The 25623-nt window shown below is 37.9% G+C and overlaps 1 protein-coding gene across 5 annotated transcripts in view; it reads left to right on the top strand.

The window, feature by feature from the left end:
• IWS1 (interacts with SUPT6H, CTD assembly factor 1) overlaps positions 1-20970 on the top strand; it is a 39889-nt gene extending 18919 nt beyond the window's left edge. For 2 of the 5 annotated variants that reach the window (XM_034654349.1, XM_011235381.3), the window contains exons 4-14: positions 487-679; positions 1222-1279; positions 6085-6182; positions 6971-7121; positions 7619-7701; positions 8818-8947; positions 9832-9949; positions 11653-11764; positions 12336-12392; positions 15319-15430; positions 19977-20970. In XM_034654349.1, the coding sequence (XP_034510240.1) occupies positions 487-679; positions 1222-1279; positions 6085-6182; positions 6971-7121; positions 7619-7701; positions 8818-8947; positions 9832-9949; positions 11653-11764; positions 12336-12392; positions 15319-15430; positions 19977-20108 (1244 nt within the window). In that variant the 3' untranslated portion in view covers positions 20109-20970. The other 3 variants (XM_034654351.1, XM_034654350.1, XR_004623433.1) reach the window with 3 other exon arrangements.
• Positions 20971-25623: the final 4653 nt, after the last annotated feature.

The raw sequence follows: 25623 nt of genomic DNA on the forward strand, positions 1-25623 counted from the left end.
GATGGGGGAGTATGGGATTCCACAAACTAAGGCTTTTTAGTTCTCTTACTACTCGGCAGAATAGAAGGGACTCTAATTCTGTACATCAGTCTGGTCTTACTTTCTCTCTTCCCCCAAAGGAAAGATAGCTGTTGGTGTCCATTTTTATATTGATGATTTTGTTTTTCATCTTCCAGTCACTTTTTCCTAAACAAGAACATAATTGTAAGATGCCTCTGAATCTTTAGTTATTATTTTTTTAATAAGGTTTTTATTTAAGTACTCTCTATACCCAATGCGGGGCTTGAACTCATGACCTGGAGATCAAGAGTCACGTGATCTGACAGCCAGGTTCCCCTGGTTAGTTATTTTTTTAATTATTCTAAGCTGTGTGTTAGGAGCCCTTTGGTTTTTGCCGAGTATCGCCATCTTAAAGCACCTGTTCCTCTTAGTAATACCATTACCATGATGAATAAGATTAATGATATTTTGCACCTTTTTTGACAGCAGCAAAGAAGAGTCGTGTTGTCTCTGATGCAGATGACTCTGACAGTGATGTTGTATCAGACAAATCAGGCAAAAGAGAGAAGACTCTAGCATCTGACAGTGAAGAAGAAGTAGGGAAAGAAGAGTTGTCTGATAAGAAAAATGAAGAGAAGGATCTGTTTGGGAGTGATAGTGAGTCGGGGAATGAAGAAGAGTAAGTGACAGTATAACATGAGTTTTCAAGGGTTCATATGACGTGGTAGAGAGGGGTTTGTCTTTTAAATTTTTTAAACTTGTATTACAATTTCGTGATGAGAGGTAATACAATATATCGTGCCTGATGGCATGACTTTGGGGTTCAGGAATCCTGAACTATTGGTACACCCTATAACATGAATGAATCTCAACAATATTAAGTGAAAGACGTGAAGAGGATATGTCTGATTCCACTGATGTGAAGTTCAGGAGCAGGCAAAATTAATCTGCCGTGATGGAAGTCAGAATGGTGGTTGGCTCTAGCATGTTCATGTAAGGGACTAACTAGAAATGGCCACAACTGAACTCCCTGGGGAGATCAAATTGTTCTATGTTTTGATTAGGTTAATGGTTACACGAATGTGTACTTTTCTCAAAACCCACTGAAATGGATGCCTAAGATCTGCACATTTTACTATACGTAAATTATACCTTATTAGAAAAAGATTTTATGGTCCCTGTGCAAATGAGAAGAAAGCAAACGATATCCTTCTCTTCTAGAAATCTTATCGCAGACATATTTGGAGAATCGGGCGATGAAGAGGAGGAAGAATTTACAGTAAGTATAGGGAGCTATTTCCTCTTTTGACTATGCTTTTTTGTTTCTGTGGCAGTGGTTCCCAAATAGGTAATTTCAATAAGTAGAAATAAACAATTACGTATTCCATAGAAAAATCTAGAACAGAGGATTCAGAAAGTGAAATAAAAGTGTACAAAGGCATAAAAGGAAAATAAAAGGCAAAATTGAAATTATTGGTAGGGGACATATTAAAAGATGATGGAAGGTACACTATAATGCTAAAGGGAAAGATTCAGAATACTTAAAAAAATTGTGATTCTAGCAATGGCAGGCTAGGTAATTTAGACTAACCCTTCTGCTAAGGACAACTAGAAAAACCGGACAACATGTTTAAAAATTTGCTCATCAGCAGAGGAACAGGGTAGCAAAGAATTACTAAGCCAAACCCCAGGAACAGATAGATACCTAAAGAGGTATGCTCAGCATTCGGAACTGCTTTTTCTGGGATGTTTGCCTGTTTAGGCTGAGAGGCTGGTCATATTTTTGACAGCCTCAGTGCTCAAGAGACAAAATTTGGAGGTCAGAGCCTGCTGAGGTTAGGAGACCGTGAAAACCTCCATGCTCTGAATTGGGACTTCTTGGATTAAGGGTGATGTGGAAGTGATATAGTCTTTGCTCAGATCTTAGGCCAGCTTTGAGTCTTCTAACAACCTAGAGAACCTCAGTTCCAGAGATTCAATCACAGTGTCTCTTAACTCATTGGCTAGTGCTCTCAGACACCTGGCATATGCAGACAAATCCCTTTAGGACAAAGGTAGCGTCATCACAGGCCTCAGAGTATTTCTGTAGTTTATGAGCTACACAGTGTGGTACACCATCATAGGTAACGTTAAAAAGAAACAATAGTGACGACAGATAATACAAATAGACCTAGAAGCTCTAGATACAGGAATTTTAGATATTTCTTAAAAAACAAATTGTTCAGGGAAATAAAAGATTAGAGATTTTGTCAGAGCAAACAATTTTTATTTTTTTTTTATTTAAAATTTTTTTTTAAGATTTTACTTTTAAGTAATCTCTATACCCAGCATGGGGCTTGAACTCACAACCCTGAGATCAAGAGTTGCCTGCTCCACCAACTGAGCCGGGCAGGCACCCCAGAGCGAACAATTTTTCTAAAGGTAGATTTGGAAGAGAACCGAGTAGAAATTCTAGAACTGTAAAATTATAGTAACAAATTAAAAATTTGGTGGATGAATTTAACAACAGATTAGACTTACTCAAAAAGAAAATGAGTGAACTAGAAGATAGGTTAGAAGGAGCTATTTAAAATGAAGAATTGAAGTATGTAAAAATAAAATACAAATTATACAAGAGAAGGTTTAACATAGTGAATTGGAATCTCAGGAGAGGGAGAAATACATATAGCAGAAGCATTTAAAGAAATGATGTTATAAAGCAAGAGTTTCTAGAAGTTGTACAAATATAAGCAGGTAAATGCAATGATAAGCATTTAAAGAAATGATGTTATAAAGCAAGAGTTTCTAGAAGTTGTACAAATATAAACAGGTAAATGCAATGATAACAGTGAAATCTATACCTAAATACATCATAGTAAAATTGCAAGAAGCCAGAGAAGACAGGGAAATCTTAAAAGTAGCCAGAGGGGAAAATCAGATTAACAGCTGACTTCTTAACAGAAACTGTAGAATTCAATAACTGCAAACTTAGTGTTCTGTTACATTCAGCAAAAATACTTGTCAGGAATGAAGATTTCCTCCTAATTCTTCTTACCAATATACCAATTGATGGAGATACTAAAGGCAGAAAGAAAATCTCGTGGAAAATCAGGGATTTAGAAAGAAAATCTAAGCAACAAAAGTGTGTGGGTAAGTCTAAATGAGTATTGATGCTACAAAAAAAAAAAAGTCACGTCTGGTATAGATTGAAATACTTATAAAATTAAAGCATGACAGCAGTAACAAATTGGGAGTATATATGGTCTTTGCAAATGTGTGTAAAAGGACCTTAGAAGACTTTGCATTGTAATCTCTAAAGTGGCCACTAAAAAGACTAATGGGAATATGTAGTCTCCAACCTAATAGAGAGGAAAAATGGAATAATAAAAGCTGTCAATCCAAAAGAAGGCAAGAGAAAAAGAAAGAGCTATAGAACAGGGAATAATTAGAAATTAGTATATGGTAAGATAGCAGATAGTTGGCTTTGATAATATCTCAGATTACATTAAATTGAAATGTATCAAGTGCTCTAATTAAAGGACAGAGATGGTCAGATTGGATTTTAAAATATAGCTCTTTACTCATTTCATGATTCATCTGAAAGAAGATAAAGAAAAGTTGAAAATAAAAGAATGGAAAAAGATACTAATTAAAAACCTGACACAGCTATATGAATATGAGACTTTGAGGCAGTAAAACATTTGAGAAAAAAGAGGGTCACTTCAGGGGCGCCTGGGTGGCACAGTTGGTTAAGCATCCGACTCCTGGTTTTGGCTCAGGTTGTGATCTTAGGGTCATGAGATCGTACCCTCCCTCCAGTTCCGTGCTCAGCGTGGAGTCTGCTTGAGAGTCTCTCTCTCAGATAAATAAATCTTAAAAAAAAAAAAAAAAGCGTCCCTTTATATTGATAAAAAGGTTTTAAAATTGTATATATACACTAACGTGGCTGAAATACATACATACAAAACAAAAATTGACAGAACTGCAAAGAGAAATGGACAAATCTATTATCTGAGTGCAATGTAGCCAATAGAACAAGCAGACCAAAAGCCACAGAAGAGTCTCTTTTTATGTAATCTGGATACAGATGCAAATAATACAAAAGAAAAGTTTGAGGACTGTGTAAGTTAAAACTATTTTCTGTTCTTTGGCTTTGCTTTTCCCTTTTTTAATGGAGTCTTTTGATGAACATAAGTTTTTAATTTTAATATAAATCAGCTTTATCCATCTTCTCCTTTATGGTGAAACTTTTTAAATTCCCAGATTTTTGCTTATTCCTAAGGTCATAAAGATACTCTCTTGAAGTATCCTCTAGAAGCTTATTTTAATCTTTAACGTTTATTTGTATAATCCACCAGCTAGGGGTTCCTAGCTGGCTCAGTTGGTGGAGCATGTGACTCTTCATCTTGGGACTGTAAGTTCGGTCCCATGTTGGGTATATAGAGTTACTTAAAATTAAAATGTTTAAAAAAATTTTTTCCCCCATTTGGAATGTGCAGTTGACCCAGGTCATCCTTTCCTGTTCCTCTCTTTGTCATAAATGAAGTGTCTGTATATAATTTCCAGTCTGTTTTGGCAGTTTCTTGTCTGTTCTTTTGGTCTCTTTTTCCTTGCAGTATTAATACAGAACTGTGCATATTTGGTTGTTTATGTCCTTCCTCTAAGCTTGTTATTTCTCAAGATTGCCTTGGCTTTCTTTTTTCCCATTCCTATATAAATTTTAAACCAAGCTTTTGCAAAAATTACAAAGTATAAACAACATTTTCCAAATGCAGAGCAGTGAAATTAGAAATTCGTTACAAAATCAGCAAACAAAATATTCTCACCACCCAGAAATGTAACACTTCCTTGTCAGACGGTTCTTGCATTGAAAAAGAAATCAGTACTTTAATTACTAAAGAGAGAGTGAAACTAGATGAATTTAGAGTCTGATTCAAGATGGTAGAAAAATAATAAAGTGAACCTAAGGAAAATAGGAATAATTCATTCAACAAATATTTGGGAACCTGTATGCCAAAGATTGTTTGGACATTGCCCTCATGGAGCTCATACTTGGTTAAGCAGCATTTTTACAAGAATAACGTGTGTTTCTATAGTTAAGAAAGTTAACATCAACTTGATTATAGGTTTAGTTCAATGAGAAAAATGACATACTAGGTGAACTATTGGAAGGATCTAAGTATAACATAAAAGAAGCTATAAAGAAAAGACTGACCATTTTAATTACATAAAAATAAAAAATTATGCCTGGAAAACATTACCATAAACAAAATGAAACTGTACAGATGTGAGAACTGTGCAGTTCCTGTCATTTACAAAGGGCCAATTTTCCTGCGTTTTTTAAAAGAGACTTTTCATACCAATAAGACAAAGATGCAAAAGGAAAATGGACATAGGATATTGGGAGTTCCATAGAGAAAGAATTAAAAATGACCTTTAAACATGAACAAAATGTCCACCCTTACTCATAGGAAAATAGAAAGAAAGATGCCTTTTAGCTTTCAGTCCAGAGATTGGCAAATATCGATGTTTGATAACCTGTAGTAGTGAGAAGCTGGAGAAACAGGTATACTTACGCTTTGCTGGAAAGAGAATTAGTATAACCTCTATGAAAAGTTTGGTAAATATTTTGCAAATTTCAAATACATTTACCTAAATGTCGGTGGCAAAACATATAAATAAATTATGTTTGCAGTCATACTGTGAGATAGTCTAAAGCCTTAAAATGAATGAGGATATTTTATGCCAGTATGAATTGATCTCCAAATTCTGTTGTTAAATGTGGAAAGTGCAGACCAGTATATACTGTACCCAGTGTGTAGAGTATGCTACCATTTGTATAATAAGAAGGGATAAGAAATACATATGTGTAGAAGTATGTGTGTAAATGTAGGCTATTTCTGAAAGGAGACATAAGAAAACTAGTAACACTAGTGACTAGGGTGGGAGGGAGCCTTTTGCTATATGCCTTTTGATACTTGTTTAATTTTTGTTCTTTGTGAATGTATTACTTTAAAAATGAAAACAAAAAAATTAAGAGCAGTTATACCGAAGAAAATCTGTAAGGAAGTTGAGATAACCCTGGCAAATTTACCTGGCCTGTAGGGTTTTAACCAAGAAGATTTGGAAGAAGAAAAAAGTGAAACACAGGTAAAAGAAGCAGAAGATTCAGATTCTGATGATAACATAAAGAGGGGAAAACAGTAAGTTTGTTTTATTTTTTAAAAAGGAATTTGTTAAAAACTGAGGGTTGCTAGAGTGGGGAGATGGAGGGATAGGGTCATTGGGTGGTGGACATTAAGGAGGGTGTGATGTAATGAGCACTGGGTATTATGTAAGACTGATGAATTACTGACCTCTACCTCTGAAATGAATAATACACTGTTAGGTTAATTAATTGAATTTAAATTTAACAAAATTTTAAAAATCGTAAAAAGAAGGAATTTTTTAATAAAAATTAAGGTAGAGACTATCGAAATTTGTTTTTTCTTATTTTGATTCCTTACTAAGTGTAACAAAGAATCTGTTCCATTTTTCTCCCTTCTGCTTCTCGGTTATATAGTGCTGTCTGAAAAGATATTTACTCTTACTGTTTTTCCTTCATTTACCCTGTGCTTAGCTTCTTAATTTGTGGGGTTCTGTGGTGTCACCCTCACGGAGTAAGCTCTTCCTGAGTTACTGAAAAATAACGTGAAAATACATTTTTTGAGAGAAAAGCTGACTTTGGGGTCCCGGAGGCAATGAGGTAGAGTCTTAACTACAAAATATTTCTTGATCGAATCTCACACTTTTGTTGAGATAGTTGGAATCTGTGTTCAGAGAAGTCTGGTATCTTGAAAGGTGCCAAGTTGTAAGTATTTGCACTAGAAGAAAGTAGCATTTCATGGAGTTAATTCAGAATTAAGAAAGTTGGTGATTCTTAACTGTGACAAAAGGAGATATGTATTTAAAAGGGAATTTGTATTTCACTTGATTTTGTGTTGCTGCTTAGTATGGACTTTCTGTCGGATTTTGAGATGATGTTGCAGCGGAAAAAGAGCATGAGCGGCAAGCGCAGGCGTAACCGTGATGGTGGTACTTTTATTAGTGATGCTGACGACGTAGTGAGTGCCATGATTGTCAAAATGAACGAGGCTGCTGAGGTGAGATGAGTCGCTGGTGGCTTCCTCTTTTCTTTCCTCACTTAATTGGTTGTGTGGCCTCTTAAAGGGAGGGAAAGGAAAAGTATCTGGAAACAAGTAGCTGAAATAAGACTGGTCATGGGTGTTTAACTGTGGAAATATATGTGATAGGAGTATATTAGTTTGTTTTCTATCTTGGTAGAATTTGTGAAATTTTCTATAATCAGAATAGGAAAAAGCTCCCAAGTAAATACTGAAACTTTATTAACAATGACATTGTTCCTCTAAATTTGTAATTGTTTAAGCTAATCTAATAGTTTGTGGGTTTGGTTAACACAGACATATAATTTGGGGTTCTACAAAAAGTTCACTTTTTAGTTATCCTTTTTTGTAGAAAAAATTGCTACTCAGAGATACTGCTGGATTATTTTATTTTAAGATTTAGAATTATAGTGGTTACAATTCATTTATTAACAGTAAGTATTGCTTTTTTAAAAAATCTTTTTCTTCCTGGATAGGAAGACAGACAGTTGAACAATCAAAAAAAGCCAGCACTGAAAAAATTAACATTATTACCTACTGTGGTCATGCATCTTAAGAAGTAAGTGTTTTGTTTCCTTGAAAATTTTTTTCCTTTTAGTGGTATAATATTCGAACTATGTACTGGTGTTCTAGAGATGTTATTTAATGGCTGCTATCAATTCACAGAAAAATAATAATGAATAGAATTTCCTAAATTATGTTACTTCCTCACAAATTTTTCTTTTTTTTAAATTAAATTAATTTTTTTCTTTTTTAGAGGTGGGTGAGGGGCAGAGGGAGAGACAGAATCTTAAGCAGGCTCCAGGCTCAGCTCGGAGTCCAGTGCAGGGCTTGATCTCACAACCCTGAGATTATGACCTGAGCTGAAATCAAGAGTTGGATCCTTACCCAACTGAGCCACCCAGGTGCCCCCTCACAAATTTTTCTTAAGCCTTGATGCCTATTACAAACAGAACAGAACAAATAGCAAACTAACATAAGGAAAGAAAAGCATGTAAACCACTATTTTGTTCTTTATCGACTCTCTTATTTTGAGTCTGGTAAAATTGCATCTCTTTTCCCAGTATGATTGAGCATAGAGCAAATTCTGAGGGGCTGCTTGAAGCATGTATTATAGGAGGCTTATGTGACCAGTTATATCATGAAGTAAGTCACTGGTCTTCTGGAATAAGACCCTTTTTTGATAGATCTTGATACTAGGCTCTTTCATTGGTTTACTCATATTCCTGAGCAACTGATTTCTTCTTGAACCTAACCAAGTTAGGTGTCCTGCAAAGAGTAGCACAATTCTGGGTTCTCTATCACCTAAACCAGTTTGAGAATCTCTGTTCTGATAGAATAAAGATTATTTTTTTTAGTTATAATAATTGGAGCTCTTTATTCTTACTGTCTGTACCATTCATATCAGCATTAACTTATATTCTATAATTCAAGTTTTTAACAAATGATCTTTGCGTGTCAAATTGTTTTTTTTCTTTTTAAAGTGGGAACTAAATTTTATATTGCTTTTGAAACATCAATAGGCACTCAGTAAATAATGTATATGAGTAACTTCAAAAGCAGTTTTTGGAAATACCGCTAAATATATAAGAAAATCCAGAGGAAGCTATGGTAGAACCAAGGTTCATAGACTTGACTTTTCTTTCTTTTTTTTTTTTTTTTAAATCAACTGCAGGCAGGACCTTAAAGAAACATTTATCGACAGTGGTGTGATGTCTGCCATCAAAGAATGGCTCTCCCCTCTCCCAGATAGGAGTTTACCAGCATTAAAGATTCGAGAGGAGCTGCTGAAGATTCTGCAAGAGGTTAGAGGCAAATAATCTGAGAATATGTTCTTCATTAATTATCTGATGTGGTTTGTATCATCACAATCTCTGTGTCACCATGTACTTAACGCATTCTCTCTGCCATAGTCTGCCAGAAGAGGGGTTTCATTAGGTATGTCTATTAGAAACATACCAAATAAAATGAGCATAAAAAAGGAAGGCCTTAGAAAATTTCATGTAACAATAGTATTGAAGGAAAGATCTTGGAGTTACTATTACTTACCTGAGAGGAATCGTACAGCAATAGACATGTTTTAGGGAGACACTTGAAGTAGAAAAGCCACGGGCTTCAGATTCAGATAAACTTGCTTGTGAATCTTGAACTGCGCCACTTTTATGTGGCTGTGACACCTTGGGCAGGCTACTTAACTTCTGAAGGAATTCCCAAGAAACTTCCTGTGTGCAAGGTGTTCATACATGTATTGGTTCCTTTATTCCTCACAACAAACCTGCAAGGTAGGTGTATTGTTTTCATTCTACAGATGAGGAAATGAAGACTCAGAGAAGTTAAATGACTTGTCCAAGGTCACATAACTAGCAGATGGCTATGCTTAGGTTCAGACTTAGGTCTGTTTGATGCAGAGGCCGGTACTGATGCTTGTATTAAACTGCTAACCTGAGTATGGTTAGTTTACATTTTCCACGCTGTTAAGTTTTACTTTGACTCGGTGTAATACCGAACTTTCAATCTTAACTGTTGATGTGAACACAGAGTATCTTTGTGTTCAGTGTCTGTAGATCCTGCAAATGGAATTTTCGTTATTCTGTTGTGAAAGAATCCGGTGTTGGAGGTCCTCTAGAATAGATTAGCAGGACTCCCAGCTTTTGAGTGATTAATGTGTATGTATGTGTTTGTTCCCCAGCTACCTAGTGTGAGCCAGGAGACCCTGAAGCATAGTGGGATTGGCCGAGCAGTGATGTATCTCTATAAACACCCCAAGGAATCGAGGTCCAACAAGGATATGGCAGGGAAATTAATCAGTATGTACATTTTGCTTTTTGTTTGTTGTGTTTATGCATATCAGAAAGACATGTATGTATAAAAGCAAACTATATTTTTACCAGTATTCATTTAAAATGAGTTCATGAAGTAGAATAGAAATTTTTTTGGTAATTTCTTGTGGGTACCAGCTTTTTTAGCCTTAGACTTAAAATGATCCTCAGCATATTTAAGTATGCTGTCAGTATTAACGGTAGCAAGTGAAAAGTTTTCTAATCCTGGATCAAGAGCTTGTATAGAGAGGGGATTAGTGTATGGGCCCTAGAGTCAATCATACCTGGGATCAAATCCTGGATTCACCACCTACCTTACTGCATATCTTTAGGCAAGTGATTTAAGCTCTAAGCCTTGGTTTCCTCCTCTGTAAAATAATGATATGTTAACTTTGAATTATATAGATTAAATGAGAGGCTATATGTAAAGCACAGTGCCTAGCACATAGTAAGACCTCAAGAAATGTTAGCCACTAGTGCTATTGTTGTTACTTTTATAATGGTCTCCAAAGTGTTTTGCGTGTTCTTATTTAATGATAACCGAGAAATCCAGGAGTCTAACTGGAATTAATCTAATCAATTACCATGTCATTTATGAAATCTGTCAGTTTTAAGAATGAAACCCATGTGTGTTTTTGTTATTCTTTTTAATTCTTCCTGTGCTCCATGTTGCAAAGGAATTTTTTAAACTTCAAGGATTTATCCAAAAATACTCCTATAGGTGAATATAGTAATTATTTTTCTACTGAATTTCTGAGATCATCAAAAGTTTTTAGAGAAATTAATTTTTTTATGAACCAGAGAAATATTAGTTTTGATCTTGTTAATAATCTGCAGTGTGCTATTATATGATAAACTTCTAATGCTTTTATGCAGTAGTTCTCAATGCTCGTTTTGTCGTAAGCTGAGAGAAGCAGAATATTCCCACTAATACCCATTACTTACTATAATAGTAATTCTGAGTCTAATAGTGGGGTCGGTAGGCTATACATGTAAAGATACATAGACTCCCTGAGACTCCCTGCTTCCGTATTTGATAACACCTAATATTCTATCTATCTGTGAAGGTCCTTTCTTGTTTTGATGGTGTATTAAATGCAGCAGTAAGCTACATTATGTTTGAGAACAAAAACATCAGTTGGCACCCCTGGACTTTTACTGACTAAACGGTGGGCATGTTGTACGTTGGTTCACGGTCACATCACTGTAGCAGCTTTCTTAGACTTAAAATCTAGACTCTGCGGTGCACTGTTAAAATGCAGTTTTTGAAGATTTAGACCATTTGACAAGTAATAAGGGAGCTTGTTTTTGGTTAGAATAGGAAGCTAGAAGAATTTCAAGATTTTCTATTTTCAGTGGAGTAAATTTACAAATTAGGCATTCTGTGAAATGTCAACACAGCTGGTTGATGACTGTCAAAATGAGTCAGATACTACTTGCTTTAGACCTCTGTGGTAGTTAAAGGCTTAAATGATTTTTTAACACTGAATTTTCTGAATTAGCTGAAGTTGGTTATGATACTGGTATTACACGCTGTGTTTATCCTAAAATGGTCCTGAAATAATGGTATCTTTAGGGAAAGAATATTCTAAATGCCTGGAATACTGCGTAAATCACACTAGGGTGTGATTGTTTCAGGGGATGGTAGCAGAAATGCTGCTTTCTAAACAATTGATTTTTCCTTGTTACAGATGAATGGTCTCGGCCTATATTTGGTCTTACCTCAAACTACAAAGGTATGACAAGAGAAGAAAGAGAGCAGAGAGATCTAGAACAAATGCCTCAACGACGGAGAATGAACAGGTATGAGGAGTAAATATTGTTCCGATAACTCAGTTGTTTTGTAAATAAGGTCATTAAGAATCCTGGAAAGTGATAGGATTTTGTCTTTTCTCTCAGCTTGATATGTCTGTGTAGTTCATACTCTTTTAATTTAAATGTGGTACTATACAGTGAAGGCCCACCCTCCCTCCTTTTTCAGTTCCATCGGGTAGAATGTGGCCTCTGCCACAGTTACAGAGGTTGCTTGTTCCAGCCAGTTGCAGGAAAAACTTTCTCTTTCTCAGGCCCATTTTCAGTCTTAAGAGAAAAAAAATTGTTTCTGGTTCAGTTTGTATCAGCAAACCAGATACAGTTGCATCCAGAATAGCAGGGTTATAAGTTACAAAAATGGCAGTTACTGCTCACCCGTGATGAAACCTGGTATGCAAACAATCATTCAAACAAGTTGTACTTTTACAAGATTTGGAGTTATTTTCCCAGGTCCAGTGTAAAGAACCTAATTGTGGTCCAAGTTTGATATTTCACTTTGCTCTTCTTTCTTAGTTATAAAGTTCTAACATTCTTGGTATCTTATTGATTACTTTTTTCCCAGTACTGGTGGTCAGACACCCCGAAGAGACCTGGAAAAGGTGCTGACAGGAGAAGAGAAGTAAGATTTTTTATTAATTGCTCTTCTTAGACTTCATATAGAAAATCTTCTGCTTGCCACTTTAAGAAAAATTGCAAATGAAACAATGTTATGTTTACATTGTTGGGGGATGGTTTTCAGTTCAACATTTATTGAATATCCACAAATGTGATGGTGCTCTGGAGGATGTAAGATTGAGAAATAGTTCATTCAGTAAAGATTTTGTTGCTGCTTGCTGTGTGCTAGACCGTGTTAAGCTCTGGGAATACAAAATCGAATTAAAGAATAGTCCATGCTTTTAAAATGTCTGTAGAGGGTTTATAAGCAAAAGGGGAGAGGTTAAGTGAAGATATGAGTTATCATACAAGGCCCACTTCAGGAATGGCAAGTAGACTGAAGTAGTTGGGCAGTAGTGTGGTACCTGAGATGGTGGAAGATGAGTTTGAGAGTATCGATGTGGCCCAGAGTTTGAAGGGCTTTAAATAAAGATGAGGAATTGTCACTTCTCTTTGTGATGCCGTGGAAAGTGGGCATAGATGTGAAGTTGTCAGATTTGATTTGGAACGCTGGTGCTGGTGGCATCGTGGTGTAGGGTGGGTTAGAGTGCAGAGGAGCTGAAGGCAGTGAAACTGAGGTGGTAATGGCAGAAGGTTAGGAGATTTAGGGGCAAAATTGCCAAGAGTTGGTCACTCCGTGGGCGAGGACTTTGGTTGACGTTGAAGACACCAACCAAAATTTTCCCCCAGGTAACTGAGACAGTGGTATTACCATTTGCTCAAGTGGAGAGGAAGAGTAGATTTTGAGGATATAGATGTGTTCTGCTTTGGGCATAGTAAATCTGAGATGCCTAATGAGATATTCCTATTAATATCATGGGTGTAAAACTTGGATTTGAGGCTAGAGACATAATAGATTTGACGGTTATTTCCACAGAAACTATTGTGAAATCGAGAAAATAGAGAGTAAGAAATAAACCACACCATTTTGAAAAGGGGTGCATACCAGTGAAGGTGGGTTGGGTGGGTGTTGTCCTGCATGTTGGAGAAGACCCTAGAGGAGAATGAGGCCTGCCGGGAGGGGCCGTGGCAGAGGGCACGCACCACTGGGGAGTCTGCAGAGGAGTTTGTGTGGCGAGTGTTGGCCATCAGGCAGCACCCAGATTGCAAGAGACCCAGGGAGAGGAGCTAGAGGGCGCTGGTGTTGTTGGTTTATGGATGGGTTTGATGATGGGACAGATGGCAGTTTTAGGGGAGAATAGGTTATGAGAATTTTCTTTGGCTAGCTACTTAATTTATTCATGTATTTGAAGCTTATAGAAGCTTGATATTAAAAATAGATTAAACTCAGTGCGCCTGGGTGGCTCAGTCAGTTAAGCGTCTGACTCTTGATTTTGGCTCAGGTCATGATCTCAGGGTTGTGAGGTCGGGTTCTGCATCGGGCGTGGGGCCTGCTTAAGATTTCCCCTCTCCCTCTCCCTCGGCCCTCCCTACCCCCTTGCTCTCTCCCCCCCCCCCCCCAAATTACACTCTGTACAAAGGAATAGAAATGATTTAGAATTTTTTATCCTTCTCTCCCACTCCAGCCTCCCCCCACACAGACACACATATACCCACTCTCCATTGAGTGATTTGAATGCCCAGACATTTACAAATGGGCTTTACTTTTGAAGGATGCTACTCTTAATTTAGTTTCAAATTTGTACATAGAAGTCTCTGTGTGTCACACCATCAAATGCTGGCAAGAATGTTGAGAAACGAGGTCACTCATACCTTGCTGAGTAAAATGGTACAACTACTTTGGAAAACAGTTTGGCAGTTGAATATAAAGTTAAACATGCAACCACCATATAACCCAGCACTTGCACTCCTGGGCATTTTTCCCAGAGAAATGAACACTTAACGTTTGTGCAGAAACCTGTATATGAGTGTGCAGCTTTATTCATAATAGTCAAGAACTGGAAACAACCCAGATCTCCTTCAGCAGATGAATAGTCAAACTGTGGTACATTCATACCATAGAATAATATTGCTCAGCAATTAAAAGGAACAAAGTATTGATAGATGTAACAACTGGGGTGGATCCTCATGGGCATTATGTTTAGTGGATAATGCCAGTTCTAAAGATTATATAGTGTATTCTATTTATGTAACATTCTTAAAATGCTAAAATTACAGAAATGAAGAACAGATTCGTGGTCACCAGGGGTTAGGGGCTGGGCGGATGGGGTAGAAGGGTGGATGTGTTTTTATAAAAGGGCAGTAGAAAGGATCTTTGTGAATACACGAACCTGCACATGTGATAAAATTACATAGAACTAATAAACACAAACACACAAATGAATGTAAGTAAAACTGGGGAAATGTAAATAAAAACCAGTGGACTTACATCAATACACTGGTCCTTGTAGGATAGTTTTGCATTGTAACCATTGGAAGAGACACTGGATCTCTCTTTATTATTTCTTAAAACTACCTGTGAATCTGTGATTATCTCAACTTTTAAAAACAAGAAGCAAAAATTACTGTTACTAGTTGCATATGCAACACCACAAAAACTACTCTGTGGGCATACTCAGTTTGGGGGGATCATTTTGGCCACCAGATTTTTCACTTCACAAGTGAACCCATGAGGGACTCCACTAGACCGGAGAAATTGGAATTTGGGGTTCTGATGTGGGAACCAGCCTTGGAGAGGAGAGAGGCTTGATTATATCTGAAGCTGAGGAGAGGCTAAAAGGACTCCTGAAAATTCAGAGGAAGTTGGCTTTGGGAGGGAAGTTGAAGAATTTTTAGAGTAATGTGAGTGATGGCGGGGTCAGCTAAGACAGCAGGAGGGCGGATTGGGTGACCTCAGGAGGCAGAGGATGTTTGAAATACCTGTGCAGCTGAATCAGCTGGACCCTGCTGTGGTTGGGTACATAATAGTACACTCTTCTTCCCATTCTCAGGGCTCTCAGACCTGGGGATCCTGGATTCTGTGCCCGCGCGAGGGTCCCCATGCCCTCAAACAAGGACTACGTTGTCAGACCTAAGTGGAATGTGGAAATGGAGTCATCCAGGGTAAGCAAGCAGGGAAATAGCGAGATGGATCTCAAGTACAAGTTACTGTTTTGTCTTTTACTTCATGTGTAGTAACTCTTAACAGCTCTTGAGGTTTATCCGAGTTTAAAGAGAGCTGTTTTCTGGTCTCTTAGCTAGCCAAATCATTCATTGCTTGTGAGCTTTACTTCAGACTTAAAGCAACATTATCAATCCCTTTATTTCAACTGAATCTTGAAGCCTAGAGTTTTCTCATGCAGTCATTTTTTTAGAACCATGAGAAACAGAACTCCTGCTTCTGCAATCTACCCTCCCTTTCTCTTCAACTGTTTTAAGTAATTCTGTTGTGAAATATTTAGGGTAAACGCTTCCTCTGTCGTCATTGTAAATACTACTCCGTGATCTTCATTGCTCTTCAGTAATCTTTTTTTATTCTCCATTCAAACTACTCTTTCTAGCCTGGTATTCTTAAAAAGGGCCTAAGCCGATTGGAAAAGCATAAGAGGCGATTTGCAGAACAGAAACGACTCAGCAAAGTGCACCGTGCTGTCAAGTTCAGCATTGAAGGCAACAGGATGCCCCTGTAGTCCTGGCCCTACCAGAGTGTATCCGGGAGGTATCCCCAAGGAAGCATGCTCTGTGCATGAGGTGGAATTGTCAGCAGCTAGAGTGAAAACAAGTGTGCGTGTGCTTTTTTAACCAGAAAAGGCCTGGCCCACTTTTAGTTACTGAAATAATGACGCTAACAAACACTTTGTGACTTTCAAGTCTTATTGAAATTGAAATGGAAGTCCCTTCCTTTATTAGTACCCCAGAAACTCATAGATGATTAATTCCCTGATAAGCATTTTGATCTTCTTGTTACCCATTTTTATTAAAAAGGCTTTTTTAGGGTCCAGAATCATAGTGGTCTGCATTACAGACACATAAAGTGATGACTAGCTTCTTGGTGGAGCTAGTTGTCAGTACCTCATCAATGTGCATTTGAGGGGACCCATTGCATAAAGCCTTACAGTGAATATTTAAGAGGTAAATTTGATGAATATATATTAATACATGGTCGGAAATGAAAGTGTTGGAACCGTTCCTCAAAGCCAGACTCACTCCCTGCTGTGCTCTGAGATGAGTAGTGGTACCTTTGTATCAGTGTGCTCTTGAGAGTCTGAGTGTGTTGCCTCCCTTTTGTGACTTCTCCACGACCCCTGCTTGGGCAGCTGTTTTCACGGACTACACCCACCTTTGTGCCAGTTCATTTTTGCTGTTAAGCTGCAGTCAAAGCGCACTCTTGCTGAGCATAACGAGAGGTAGAAGAGCACTGCTTCAGTGCCAAGAGCTTCTTCGTCCTTCCTTCCCCGTTTTGTACTCCACCCATATCCACATCCCTTGATATCCCTTCTCTTCCTCAACCACCCCTCTTTCTTTTTACCTTTAGTTTTTCACTGCCTTTTCCCTCTTGCTATCCCTCTCGTAGTAGTATTTTTTCTTCCCCAGCACACTTACGTTTGAGAATTGAGAACTACAATAAGGCAGAGAAAATGTAATAAAAAAGTCTCAGTGGCCAGTCTTCTTTGGGAGCCTCCCTGCGTCCTGAAGGGCATGTGCCCGTCTGCCAGTATTATTGGTTCTGATCCCATTCTCCCAGTAGGTGATGGGGGTGGGAAGAAGTGGCCCAGCCTCCCGCTAGAGCAGAGAGATGACTAGCAGAAGCGGAGGGAAATTCAGGCTCCTTCCTTTCCTTTATTCCAGTGCTCCCAAGATCATAATGTGCCAGTATTTATCTAGGCCCAAGTCTTAGGCATGTTTTGGGGGCTGGTGGTTTCATGTAACATTTTAGGGTATTGTCCTTAAACCACGTGACACTGTTTCCCTGTTCGGGAAGAGTCTTTATGAATTCACTCAGGGCTTCCACATTGCAGATGCTAATGAGTATTATTAGAAAATGTTATTTTCCAGAAGAAAATTGGAGTAAATGGCTTTCAAAGGAAACTCTCTTTGTTTTAAATGTCATTTTTATTTTTAAAAGTATATAAGTAAAAATAAAACTCTATAGAATAACCCCATTCCCAAATCCCTGCTCTTCCTTGAAGTCCCCACTGTTAACAGTTTGATGGATTAAATGTATTTCCAGTAATGCTTCAAACTTGTTTTTTTCTGGTTATAATTGTAGAAAATTTTGAGATTTGAGAAATCACCCACCATTCAAAAGCAGTTTGTTACAATTTTTGCCTTTTTTTTCTATCGATACTTTGATAAAATTATACTGTATATAATTTTGGTCACTTACCCTCATTAAGCCACCTTATCATTTATGATGGCTGCGTAATAGTCTATCATGTGAATATATAATTTGTTTATTCCTCTGTGGTTTCTGATTTTTCACTCCTGAGTAATGTGGTAACCTCCACTACATTGTATGTTTATATGTTAATTTATTCCACGGAGTGCTTTTAAGATAACAGTAAAATGACAAACACAATGTATGTTTTTATATAAACTTTTAAATGCAGAAAGCACAAATAAAATTAATGTCACTTGTAATTCTACCACACCTTAATAATAACATTTTCGGTTATTTCCTTTTTGTCCTTTTTATATTGTACATAAATATTACTGGTTTTGTGGTTTGGTGTTTTTGTTTTCAACTTTTATGCAAAATTGTTGTTTTATACTTTGTTGGATTTGTGTTTTACTTAACATGGTAAAAATTCATTTAAGTAAACATTCTTTAGTGACTTAATATTGTGTCGTAATACAGTTGTACCGTAATTTTTTTAAAGCAAACTCATCTTGCTAATCTTTTAAGCCGATTTTGGTTTTTCACTGATAAAACAGTGCAGCATACACTTTTAATGTCCTAAGGAGATGGTGCAGAGTCGAATCCTGAGAGACGTCATTGAATTTGGCATGTTAGGTACTATATCCTCTGTGTTCTCCAACTTGGGGAAACTAGGTAACTGCCAGCTATAAGTCTTAAAAGTTATATAAATAGGAATGGATCAGCGTGACCTGGGTGTGTCCCTTTTATGGAGGCTAAAGGGCTCAGATTGTTAGGGTCCTGGGGGACATTGGTGTGTAAAGCTGCTGGGAGTTAGGTAATTGGTGGAGAGAGATCTGAGCAGGTAAGGCTTCTGATGTGGGCTGACTGTAAGTACTGAGAATCAGGGCACATTGTCTGAAAGGAGGTCGCGTGTTTAGGACTGTCCAGGAAATCTGGGGATTTGATAGGGTGATAGTAGCATAGCTCCTTCTCATCCGATAATGAGTGTTTATGCTAACCCAGAGTACTAGTGCCAAGTGTTAAATTGACGTAAATATTTGGACTTCAGATTGTTTTATAAAATCTAGGGTGGATGATCACTCTTGTTCAAGACTGACTTAGGGTTCCTTGCTCCTGTCTGAGGTGCATGCTGAGTCTAGAGGTGGGATAAGACTTGGGAGTCTCCTCAACTCAAAAGGAGCGTCACCACACTGGTAACCGACCCCCAGAATGTCTCCTCCTGGGCCCTGCCTTCTTTTAGTAGTCTTGGGTTTGAGCTTCACAGATGATTCAGTAGTACTGGGGAGAAGTAGAAAAATTCATCTCTTTTTAAACCACTCAACATTCTTAAAGATTGGAATTGTCAGTAACACTATCGTCAACAAGAAGAGTTCACCCAGGTCTTCGATGTAAGTGGCAGACCTTTTCAGCATTTTTAAAGGTCGTTTTCTTGGAGACTGCATCTTTTCAAGACCCATAGTCGTTTCAAATTATAAAAGAAATAACCTAACAACCAAACTTTTAAACGTACAAGGCAAGCAGGAAGAGGTGCCAGAATTAGTAAGCCCCTTGGATCAAAAGATTTCATTTACTTTTCCTTTTGTATCAAGTGTGCTTATTTAACATAAATCTAATTGGTTCCAAAGTAGTAGTAGTAATAGTAATAGCTGATATTTATTTTGAGCACTGACTGTGTGCTAGTATTTGACACTATTATCTCATTTACCTCTCCTCCACAGTCCTGAAAGGAGTACAGACCAGGGGCCTGATTTGCCCGGGGTGCTAGAACTTGCTGAGGCAGAGTGGGGATTCACCCCAAGTCTGAAACTAGAGCTTCAGCACTTACTGGGTTCGCTTTACTCATCCTCTCACCTCATTCATTATGCTTAAGGCTTTTTCTCAGATGACTTTCCTTGCCTTAGAAGCTCATTGTTCTTCATGCCAGCACTGTTGGGAGGTGAATGTGTTAAGTGGTCAGCTCCATGTTTGACCTTTGAATGGGAAAAGCATATATATATGTAATTTATGTAATTTAATGGAATTGGCGGGATCATAGTTTAAACTTTCCCCCTTTCATCTAGGAAGTTTCTATGGACTGAGAAGTTTAAAATAAGACCCAGACAAACTGTTAATCTTCATTGGGAGAGTTTAATATGTGTACATTGTTCCTGGGGTCACCAAAGCATATTGTGATTATTCTGGAGATGGGCGCTCTTCTGACTGTTAACTTTCAGATAAAAGAAGATGAAAGACAAAATTAGATTTGTGTATTTCAATAATTTGCTCTTTAATTTTTACCCCACTCTTAAGTTTCAGGGGACCTCCAAGAAGGGTATCAGTCGACTGGATAAACAGATGAGAAAGTTCACAGATATCAGGAAAAAAAGCAGATCTGCACATGCAGTGAAAATCAGCATCGAGGGCAATAAAATGCCATTGTGACCTTGCCTGGGATGTGTCTGCATCTCTAAGAAATGCGCAATGGACTCTTTGGAGAAAGAAGATGATATTTTAAAAAAATTTTTAGTGTATCTGTAAATGGTTCTGCTAGTATCAGATGTTGTCATAGGACTCGCATTTCTCTCACTTGTATTTAAAACTGTTTGTTGTGTACTTTGTACAGAAGAATACTAGTCCTACTTCTATCAACTTTACACAATAAAGTTCCATTATGGTTTTGGGGGGCTGTCTCTTCATTGTCTCAGAAGATGTATTCTCAACGAGGGTGAAAATTTGTTCTTGGTGATGGAAAAAAATCTTAGATCTTAAAATGGTTTGTGACCCTTCCATCTTCCATGTTCAGCCTTCCTGACTGTGGTATAGTAAGAAATTTGTCTGGTCTCTGTCTTGGGTTCCTGACAAGGAGCTTCTAAAACCCTTGGCATTTCCTGGGTGATAGGAATGTTTTTGTGATGCTAATGAGGTGTGACTCTTGGTAGGGCCCTAGACAGCTTCAGGATGGGGGCTGTCACCAGAAAGATCTACCACATAATTCAAGGGCTGGGATTTGGGGCAGGCCTGACAGGGGTTGGAGTGAGGGGATTGAGTTCAGTCATGTGCCCAATGATGTAACTGGTCATGCCTGAATAGTGAAACCCCAATTAAAAACTCTGAAACTCTGGACACTAAGGCTCACTGAGGCTTCCTGATTGGTGAGCACAGTGATAAGCTGAGATGGTGATGTGCCTTCATTTTGCAGAGAGGGTATGGAAGCTCTGTTTCCTCCCAGATCTTGCCCTGTGTCTCTTTATTTGGCTGGTTCTCCTACTTTGAGTTCTTTATAATAAAACTAATCATAAACATAGTGCTTTCCTGAGTTCTGTCAGTCATTTTAGTAAGTTCTTGAACCGAAGGGGATCATGGGAGCCCCCAGACTTTTAACCAGTCAGTCAGAAGTGGTCATGGACCCCCTTGCAGGTGGCATCCAAAATGGGGGTAGTTTTGTGGAGGACTGAACCCTTAAACCTGTTGAGTCCAATGCTAACTCCAGATGGTTAGTGTCAGATTTGAATTGCAATATTCTAGTTGGGGTTGAAATGAAATACTGACAAGATCTTCTTACTATTTCTCTTGTTAGGGAAATTTTAATTACTTGATTTTAATTAAATTACATTGATGTTTTCTCATGGGAAGGCTACCAAAATGAAAAAAAAGTTTGTGAAATACTGCATTACAGGAAATGTGGATGTAACTGAAAATCACTGTACCAATTACTGATAGCAGTTGGACAGTTGGGTTACAGATAATTACAGTTTATGACTATGTTGTTCTATTCTTGTGATACTTTAAACTTATCTTAATAGCCTCTGCAGATTTAATTATGAAAAATCTCCGGTTAGTCAAAATGACTAAGTCCAAAACCAGTAGTTCATTTTAATTATAGAAATTCTACTCTGATACAAATTGGGATAGGGTTTCTGACAACCGTACTTTTGAGCAGTCAAAATGGAATGAAGTGTATGCACTTACTTAAAAGAATCTCTCAGTATCTCTGCATTTACTTTTTTTTTTAAAGATTTTATTTGAGATAGAGCATGATGGGGGGAGGAGCAGAGGAAGAGGAAAAGCAGACTCCCTGCTGAGTGGGGGAGGGAAACACTCCATCCTGGGACTCTGGGATCATGATCTGTGCCAAAGGCAGATGCTTAACCAGCCAAGCCACCCAGGTGCCCCTGCATTTACTTTCAACAAGCTTAGCACAGATGGGACAGTGAGCTGTAAAAGGCAGGTGCATAAAAATGTTATCAGGTGATTGCTAACCACTAGGAGGAGGTGGAAACAATTACTTTCTGCAGTCATTTTGTTTTATATAAATAGCCTTAAAAAAATCTTGTGAGAGCAATAAAAGCACAGCCACCTCATGAAGCAGATGTTGATGACCCTGGTCATTAAAAATTCTAAACAAAGGTTAAGAGTCGTGCTTGTTAAAGGAGATTTAAACTTACCAGTATAGCATTTTGCCATTTGATGGAGTAAACTCCAGTTATCTGATGATTGCACTGATACGGGGTAAAACATGGTGCCAGACAGTAAAGTGATAATCATGAGTGAGGAATTCAAAATGATGTGGGAAGTTCCCTTGATAACTGTGTTGAAGAAAAGATTGTTTCTGTGTAAATGATTCTTGGTCCATGGGTTAGAAACTTTCAAACTTGACCTAACAGAATAGGCTTTTTTTTTTTTAATTTTGGAAATATTTCTAACTTAGTTATGTTGCAAGAATGGTAAAATAGGGGCGCCTGGGCGGCACAGCGGTTAAGCGTCTGCCTTCGGCTCAGGGCGTGATCCCGGCGTTATGGGATCGAGCCCCACATGAGGCTCCTCCGCTATGAGCCTGCTGCTTCCTCTCCCACTCCCCCTGCTTGTGTTCCCTCTCTCGCTGGCTGTCTATCTCTGTCGAATAAATAAAAATTAAAAAAAAAAGAATGGTAAAATAAACTCCCATACATACCCTTCGCCTATATTTAACCAATTGTTCACATTTGTATCCTTTACCTTATACATGTGAGTAACTTGCTGACAGCTTGCCTCTGGTCCCCAAATATTTAAGCGTATTTCTCTCCACAAAGACCTTTAGTTTGTTCTAGTGGTGGTGGTGGTAACTATGACCACTTGAATGGAGTGATGCAGAATCATTTTTTTCCAGTTAAAAATTAGTTGTAGACTAATTTTAATTATTTTAAGTATGTGTAAGTATGTAAAATACACATAAAATTTGACATCTTAAAGGACAGTTTTTAAGTGTACAGTTAATGGCCTTAAGTCCATTCACTTTTGTTTGCAACCATCAACTGCGTTTCATCTCCAGAAATCTTTTCATCTTAAAAAATGGAACTACCCATTGAATAGCAACTCCACATTCTCTTCCTCTTGCCCCAGCCCTGGCAGTCACCATTCTACTTTGTCTCCGGTTTTGACTATCTCATATAAATGGAATCATACATTGTTTATCCTTTGTTACTGGTGTATTCACTTAGCATAATGTCCTAAAGGTTCGTTCATGTTGAAGCATGGGTCAGAATTTCCTCTCATTTTAAGGCTGAATAATACTGTATTATATGTGCATACCATGGTTTGTTTATTCATTCATCATCTGTTGATGGGTATTTGGGTTGCGTTTACCTTTTGGCTGTTGTGAAGAATGCTGCCATGATTATGGGTGTGCAAATATTTCTTTGAGACCCTGCTGTGAGTTCTTTCAAGTATATACCCAGAAGTAGAATTATTGGATCATATGGTAATTCTAATTTATGGAACCGCCATGCTGTTTTCCAAAACAGCTGTACCATTTTACATTCCTACCAATAGTGCAAAGAGTTCTAATTTGTCCACAGCCACATCAACACTTACGTTTTGGGGGCTATTTTTGGTTTTGTTCTTATTTTTTTGGTAGTAGCCATCCTAATGGGTGCAAGATGGTATGTCATGGTTTTGATTTGTATTTTTCTGATGATTAGTGACATTGAACATCTTTTCATACTCTTACTAGTGCTTTTGATACCTTCTTTGGAGAAATACCTATTAAAATATTTTGCCCATTTTTAAAGTAAGTTGTTGAGTTGTTGGAGTTATGTATATATTCTGGATAATAACTTATCAGATGAATGATTTGCAGATATTTTTCCCATTTTGTGGGTTGCCTTTTCACTCTTTATTCCCATTGAATGGTCTTGGCACCCTTGTCCAAAATCATTTGGCCGTATATACAAGGATTTATTTCTGGGCTCACTTCCATCAGTCTATGTGCTGTCTTTGCACCAGCATGACACTTTTGTCTTTGTTTTAGAAACAAGAACCAAGTTTTTAATTTGTTCATTTCTTGATTTTGAAGTATTCCGGGATGACATCCTTGGCATGAGACTCTTTTCCATAGTCCTTAACCACCACACAACTGCAACCAACTACTTTATGGGGTTTCCCTCTTTGCTCATAGAGGCCTACCCATCCCCCTAATTCCTTTTTTTTTTTTTAAGATTTTATTTATTTATTAGAGAGAGAGATAGCCAGCGAGAGGGAACACAAGCAGGGGGAGTGGGAGAGGAAGAAGCAGGCTCCCAGCGGAGGAGCCTAATGCGGGGCTCGATCCCAGAGCACCGGGATCACGCCCTGAGCCGAAGGCAGACGCTTAACAACTGCGCCACACAGGCACCCCCATTCCCCTAATTTCTTGTTGTCATCAACTTATTTAGATTGATTTTGGTGTTCAACGCAAAGGGCCTCCACCAACTTGACATATGTAAGCTCATCACAGTTGGATGCAAGCACACAAAGATGGGCTTGGTGCTTGTCTAAGGCTTTGGCAGCTTTGTGAGTTTCATGTGCTAGGCCATTGTGGATGAGGGTGGTTTTCAGCACCTCTTGTAAAGCAGTATTAATGTCCATTACACCTCCAGCACCGATGCCTTCCTCAGCCATGCTGGTGGGCTAGGGTAGAGCCCAATCCTGAGTATACCTGAAACCTCGCCTCTGAGCAACTCGCTGGTGGCAGGGAAAGTGTGACACTGTTTTTACAACTATAGCTTTGTAAATTTTGAAATCCGGAAGTGTGAGTCCTCCAACTTTTTTTCTTTTTCAAGATTTTTTTGGCTAATTGGGGTGTTTTGAGATTTCATATGAATTTTAGGATGAATTATTCTGTTTCTTCAAGAAACATCATTGGGATGTTGACAAGGACTGCATTGGTTCTATAAATCTCTTTGGGTAGTAGTGACATTTTAACAATATGAAGTCTTCCAGTCTATGAACGCAGGATTTCTTTCTGTACATTTCTTTGAGCAGCATTTCAGTGTACATTCTATAGACATTTTCTTTGTAGTTATGGCAACTACTTCTAACATCCTAAGTTATAAATATTTTTAAATAATTTCAATTACTTTCAAAAACTACTTCTTTGTAGTCTACCTGCCTTTATGTTACTGATGTCACAAATCACTATATATATATATATATATATATATATATATATAAACTAACATAGATTTATAGTTATTTTTTATGTTTTTCTATTTTAAATCCTGTAAAAGAAGTTATAATACTGGGCTTTATATTTGTCCATGTATTTACCTATACTGAAAAGATTTACATTTTTGTATGTCTTTGAGTGTCCCTTCAACCTGGAGGACCACCTTTCAGCGTTTCTTGTAGAGCTTATCTAGTGAGTGAATTTCCATAGCGGTTGTTTATCTGGGAATGTCTTAATTTCTCCCTCATTTTTAAGTGATAGTTTTGCCAGATACAGAATTCTCGGTTGACTGGTTTTTTCCCTTGCATCACTTTAATTATATCTGACTGCCTCCTGTCCTGCTGAGATTGTGCCCTGGGAGCCAGAGAGGGACCCCTTTATTAGTAAAATACAATTTTGGGGGCAGGCATCAGATTAACCAGTGTTTCCAAATTGCCTTTTCTCCACCTACCTGCATACTACTCTTCCTCAGAGAGGCAGAGCTTGTTAGGCCAA

The sequence above is a fragment of the Ailuropoda melanoleuca genome, chromosome 2 (genome assembly GCF_002007445.2).
Source record: "Ailuropoda melanoleuca isolate Jingjing chromosome 2, ASM200744v2, whole genome shotgun sequence".
In the NCBI taxonomy this organism is placed as follows: Eukaryota; Metazoa; Chordata; class Mammalia; order Carnivora; family Ursidae; genus Ailuropoda; species Ailuropoda melanoleuca.